The 6,402-nt window shown below is 54.6% G+C and overlaps 1 protein-coding gene across 2 annotated transcripts in view; it reads left to right on the forward strand.

Moving 5' to 3' along the window:
* The window catches only part of IQSEC3 (IQ motif and Sec7 domain ArfGEF 3), a 97,892-nt gene that overhangs the window by 64,341 nt on the left and 27,149 nt on the right, over positions 1–6,402 (forward strand). For both annotated transcript variants that reach the window (XM_007469466.1, XM_007469467.1), the window contains one exon: positions 146–307. In XM_007469466.1, the coding sequence (XP_007469528.1) occupies positions 146–307 (162 nt within the window). The remainder of the gene's footprint in view (positions 1–145; positions 308–6,402) is intronic.

Consider the following 6,402-nt stretch of genomic DNA (forward strand, 5'->3'; position numbering starts at 1 on the left):
GGAATGCTGACATTTCCTGGGAATTCTGCACAAGGACCCCCAGGCACTTTTGTGGGTTCCCTAGGCAGGAAGAAAGGGAGGAAAGGCGTCATGGGGAGACTTGCCTCACTCTCTACCCCTCCTCCCCTCCCCACCCCACCCCCAGAAACCCGGACAAGGGCATCCAGTTCCTGATCTCTCGAGGCTTCATCCCCGACACCCCCATCGGAGTGGCCCATTTCCTGCTCCAGCGTAAGGGCCTGAGCCGCCAGATGATCGGAGAGTTCCTGGGCAACAGCAAAAAGCAGTTCAACCGCGACGTGCTCGAGTGAGTGCCCCGCCTCGGGCTCCTCCCCGCCCTCCTGGCCCACCCTCCCAGACCTCCTGGGCGGCCTGGGACCTCAGCTGGGGAAGGCCACGGGGAGGACAGGACCTCTAAAGTCTGGGCGGATTCCCAGAAGTCCTGGCTCCAGTCCTGGTGGCTTCCTGATTGGTCCAGGAGCCAGAATCCCCATGGTCCTTAGCCAATCACCTGCCTCCCCTCCAGTCATTCTGCCGCTTACTGAGCCAAGGTGCTCCTCCGCGTAGGCATTGTAGGCACTGTGGTTGGGGACGCGGCTGGCGCTGGGGACGCGCGCGGCTGGGGCTGGCACAGAAATGGTCAAGGGAGACCAAAAGGCATGAGAGTGAGCCTGAAAAAAGAAGGCCGTCAGCTCTGGGGCCATCTCCGCCTGGGGGACCGGCCCTTCAGCACCCTCTCCGGCCACCCGTCCAGCCCCCAGCCCCTGAGTGTCCGCTTTATATCGTAGGGGAAACATGAGGCAGAAAAAGAAGGGGTTAGACTGAGGGGTTTTAGAGCCAGAAAGTACTATGATTCCATAAAGGTAGACTGACCACCAAGGTTAAAGTCCAGGAGGTGGGGGATTTGGCGGTGAGGGGGCTGCTTCTGCTACAGCGCTCTGCATCGTGGGTGTGGTGCCATGGATAGGTAGGCGAGCCCCAGGGCAGGGGGAGCATTCCCTGGGGTGGAGGGGCAGGGCCTTGGAGCCCCGTCTCCTCTGGCAGAGAGGGGGCGAGGCTCCGTGAAGTCTGCTCCGGACCCGTCTCTCCCCACGCGTCTCCCGATGCCCCTCCTCTCTTCTGCGGGGCCCCCCCAAGCTCACTTCCTTCTCGACGGTCACCGTTCTGTAAGGAGCCCTCCTTACTTCTCTCCGCACCCCCTTCTCCTTGGGTACAGTCTGCTGAAGTGTTTCCCCAGGAGTCCTGGGAGAACCTTGTCCTTTTGTTCTTGCTCTTGAAGCAGCAAGGGCCTGCTGCAGAGGCCTGGGGGCTCCTGCTTCAGGGCTTAGAAGCACAGGAGTCCCTGTCAGTGTCCCCTGGGTGGGACTCAGAGACACCTGGCTTCTCTTTATGGAGCAGCCCCGCTGCTGTGTCTCCCGGACAGTCACTGCTCTCTGGGCCTGCATATTTCCATGCCTGGAGGGGGGAGGGGTTGGGTTAGGAGGGGGAGATCGGCTGCGCTAGGGAATCCCTGTCACATTCCTAAATTCATGATGGGATAGCTGTTACCTGAGTGCTCTGACTCTTGGTGGCTTTGGGCAATCAGCTGTTCCTCCCAGAGCTGGTGTTCTGAGTGCCTAAACCCCTAAATGGACAGCATTTCTTTACCTTGCTCTGGCTCCCCTTCCACATCCCACCACCCCTGCTGTGTGGGTGCCCTGAGGGGATGCCTTGAGGAAATGGCAGAGAAAAATCAAGTGTTCCGTCTCCTTCCTTTCCTGTTTTCCTCTGTCTGGTTCATCTTTCCGGCATGAACTTTTCGTTTGGCAAAGGAGTCGAGTTGCTGCACCCGATGGCTTCATTCCTTCCCACTGCCCCACACCCCCTGGGTGACCCCGCTTTGTCCGTCTGCTCTGGGGCAGGGGTGACCGCTTCACTCCCAGGCCCTGACTGCTTTGTCTGTTCTCTTCTGCCTTTCCAGACCCCATGTGGCCTGGCCCCGGAATTCTGACCTGCTAGGCCCCTGTTGATCTGTAGCTCTGGGAACACAGGGTGTTTCTGCAGCCCAGGTTGTGCTGAGCAGCACAATGGAAACTAATTGCCACATCCTCCCTGGGCGATCGTGTGGGCTGGAGATTCAGACCAGCCGCTGCCGCCTGTGCTGAGAGGGGAGGTGGGCTGGGGTCTAGGGCTCGCGGCTGAGTGGGCTCAGGCTTGGATGAGAAGGCAGTGTGGGGGCAGGAGAGGTGGCTGGACCCGGAGTCCGGCTCTGGCCCCTGCTCTGCTCCTAACACGATCTGGAGCTTTTGCAAGTCACTTCTCCAGGCTTCCTCCTCTGCAAAGAGAGAGGGTTGAGCTGTGTGATCTCAGAGGTCCCTCCAGCGCCGGTGAATGTATCGTCTTTCCTAATCCTTAGTGCGTTTGTAGCACCCTGGCGTTATGCAAAATCATTTGCCCTGAACAAGCTTTGTCATCCTGCCAGAGCTGCCCAGAGCAGCCCTCAGGCTCCAGGGCGGGGCTGGGGTGCCAGCGTTTACGGGGGTGGGGGGGGGGGAACGACAAGATGGCCATTCACCACTCATTCAGCAAATATTGAGTGCCTCCTGTATGCTGGGAATAGGGCTGCACTGGGCATCCCACGTGGGTACGTGTCGGGGCGGGGTGCGGGGGGAGAGGAACAGGCCTGGCTCGTGGCCTCAGGGGAGTTATAGACCCAGGTCTCAGTGGGGAGAGATGCGAGGAGGAACGTGGAAAGAGAGGTGAGGGGCCCTCGAGCCTCCAGTGGGCACTGTGGGCTTAGGGGGCGTCGAGTACAGAGCTGAGCCCCAATTCTGCCACAGTGAACGCCTCAGTCCCTCGTGCTTTGTTCTGCAGCCATGCAGGCCCTGGGCTCTGAGACCCCAGCAGACTCGGCCTGCACATGGCAGCTGCACGGAAAGGAGCACTCCTCCCCCAGGTCTGCAGCGAGCCGACTGCCTGGTTTGTCTGCTGCGAGGTACCTGGAAAGGATGAAGCAGCAGGAAGAGACAGGCGCTGGCAGGGCAGCAAGACGCTGGGGGTCTTGGTATCTCCCTGCCACTCAAGCCAGCTCTCTCGGAACCTTTCAGGATCCGCTGCCTCTTCCTAACTCCCACCAGAGAAAACACACAGTGACAGTCACCCAGTGCCATGTGTCCAGGCCCGGGAAGGCTTCATTGGGATTCTGCACGTGCCCCCGCCCCCGCCGGTGACATTCAGCCTGTCGTATCCATTCTGTACAAAGCTGTTTGCTGAATAAAAGACATAAATCACCCATCCCCTTGGAGACTGAGACAGCCCAAGCCACCGCTCTCTCCAAGATGCAGCCAGATGGGAAGGGGAGAGGCTGAAAGTCTCTGGGAGGGGAAGGGATGGGGCCCTCCCCCCACTCCTGGGCCTGGGGGGACAGGAAGAGAGGAGGAGCTGCACCAAGCAGAATCTGTCCCAGCCACTGATTCAGGTCTGAGCGTCACAGATGCGGTGATGACATTTGCCTCCGGGGTCAGGCCCTCGGTGCTCTGGGAAGCTGACCTCTCCATCCCTTTGTGGCCTAGTTCCATGCATGCCCCATTCCAAGAAAGAATGTATCCAACCAGGCTTTATCAAATAATAATATGAGGCATTCTGAGCTCAAAGGGCCATGTCCATTCCAGCGTTGACCTGGGAAGGTGTTGTGTTTTGGTCGTTGGCGTTTGTTTTTTGTTTGTTTGTTTTTTTAGGAGAAACCAGCCTCAATTTCCTCATTTGTCAAATGGGGATAATAGAACCAGTCATATGAATTAAATTTTTTTAAGTGCATATAAAGTGCTTAACTCAGTGCCTGAGGCTTAGTACATTCTTTTAAAATGTCAGCTATTTCTATTATTATTTTTCCCACTTAAAAGCACAGGGCATTAGACACCCCTCCTGCCTCCCCTTCCCCTCGGCTCCCTCCCCCAACACAGGGAAACCTCCGACTCCTCAGGGCTGGTCTGAGACAGAGTTCCGTGCTGGGGAAGGGAGGGGACCACCGCGAGCTTGGAGGAAGTCCTCCCCTGGTGCTGAGGGGGAAGGGCAGTGGGAGACAAAGGGCAGCGGAGATCAGGATTCTCTGGGGCTGCAAGCGTCTCGCTCTCAGTTTTCACATGGCTGGGAAATTTGACTCTGCTCTATTTCCTTTCTGAAATGTGCGCTTCAGCAGGTTTGAAGGCCAGCGGATGGGGAAACGTTGTGTGCTGGCTGTGAGCAGTCTCGTTCCTGGCCCGGCTGATCTTCACACCAGCGGAGGGCATCTGTCGTTTCCAAGGAAACGCAGGAAGGGCAGCTTTGGGGTTGAGTAGCCAGAAGAAAGTTTCCCGGGTGTTCCTTCTCTCACTGTGTCTGCTCCATTCTTTGTTAGATATTAGAGTCTGACGTTTTAGTCAGATTTCATTATTTCATCTCCATGGAAATGTTTTGGCCAGAGTGCAACAGATTTGTTCTTCTTAGGGGACATTCAGAAATGAAGACAGATTGTCAAACTCCATAGGCAGGAAGGCTCTGGCCTCTCCTCGCTAGGAAGGAATGATTTGAGAAGGTCCTGCGTGTCGTCTGTGTGTAGCCTCGGAAGGGTTACCTTGCTCCTGAGGAGATCCACGGGGCAGGGGAGAGCGGGCTGGGGCCCAGGCCCACTCTGACGGGTCTGGCGGAGGGTGGAGAGAGGCTGGGGCAGGCAGGAATAGAAGACTTTGGGGGCTATTTCCACTGTTCTGAAAACTTGATGCTGCCCCTCACTCAGAGGAATGGAAGGAGGGGGTCTCTTCTAAATGTGGTGTCTTTGGGTTTTATGACCTTGACCCCTCACCTCTCCAGTGCCCTTTCCCCTATCCCCACCATCGCACACACACACACAGGCACAAACACGCGCACACACACACACACACACACACACACACACGCTCACACACACACACACAGATGAGAGATTCTACTTAACAGGAAAGAGTCATTGGCATTTAAAAGAATCATTTACTCCTGTATGTGGAGATTTTGGAACCCCAGAGCGGGGTGAAAAAGTCCAGAGTTGAGACTCTCTTTGGCTTCGTCACAGATGCATAGAAATTAGGCTTTTACACAAAAATGAACATACCCACCACCCATTCCCTTCCTGAGTACCCAGGGCCCAGCTCTGGAGAGGTCTCTCTGGATCCTGTGTGATGTTCAGGTGTGGCTGAAACTGGCCGCTATTTGCAGTGGGACTTCCTGGGAGTCACTCCCCACGGGTTTCTCAGGAGGGCCATCTGTGAGCGAGCAGGCAGCTCACACACATCCAGCGTGTATCGTGTGCCAGCAGGAACGGTTCTAAGAACCTTACGTGCAAAGCCTCATACCATCTTGCCAGCAGTGCTGTGAGGCCAGTGCTGGGAGTCTGCACCAAATAAAGGAAACCGAGGAACAGAGAGGGTGGGTCGCTTGCCACAGTCCCAGAGCTGACCAGCGGCTGAGATCTGAAGCCTGGCAGAGTGGTCCATAACCTGAGCCCTAAACTCCACACCATCCTACCTTGTGCTTTATCCCAACAGATGTGTGGTCGGAATACCTTTACAGTGCTTGTCAGGGCCCAGCTGTGAATCATGGTGCTGAGAAATGCTTTAGACGGTCAGCTAGTCCAGCACTCTCATTCTACCCGGCCAGGGACTGAGGCCCAGAGAGAAGAAATGGCTAGTGCCCAGGCCAGGGGCAGGGTAAATGAACTGAATCAGATGCTATGCCATCCCTGACTCACCTTTATTTGCTGGGCCCCAACCCTCTCATCTGGGAAGAAAACAGAGCTGAGAGACTGATCCATAAATCTCCATTGATCTGAGCTAACTCAGTTTCCTCTCCTGCTAGATGTATGTTTTAAACAGTTGATGGGTCTAATGATGAAATTTCAGGCGAGTTCATTGGCGATGAAGGAAAGAGTCTTCATACCTACGCTAGAGGGAACTAAAGATCTACTTACCCACGGGGCACGTCAGCTCCGATTCGGTCCCTAATGAGAACACTCATTTCTTTTTTTCTTAATATATATTTTTTAATTGAAGTGCGGTTGATTTACGATATTGTGCCCATCTCTGCTGTACAGCGCAGTGACTCAGTTATACACATGCAGACGTTCTTTTTTTAAATATTCTTTTCCATTATGGTTTGTTCCAGGATATTGAGTATAGTTCCCTGTGCAAGGTGCACTAGGACCTTGTTTATCCATTCTAAATGTAATAATTTGCACCTACCAACCCCAAACTCCCAAACCATCCCTCCCCCTCCCCCACCTCCCCCGCCTTTGCAACCACAAGTCTGGAGAACCTCACTTCTTTTTTTTTTTTTTTTTTTTTTTTTTTTTTTTTTTTTTTTTTTTTTTTTTTTTTTTTTTTTTTTTTTTTTTTTTTTTTTTTTTTTTTTTTT

The sequence above is a fragment of the Lipotes vexillifer genome, unplaced genomic scaffold (assembly GCF_000442215.2).
Source record: "Lipotes vexillifer unplaced genomic scaffold, Lipotes_vexillifer_v1.1 scaffold395, whole genome shotgun sequence".
Taxonomy (NCBI): Eukaryota; Metazoa; Chordata; class Mammalia; order Artiodactyla; family Lipotidae; genus Lipotes; species Lipotes vexillifer.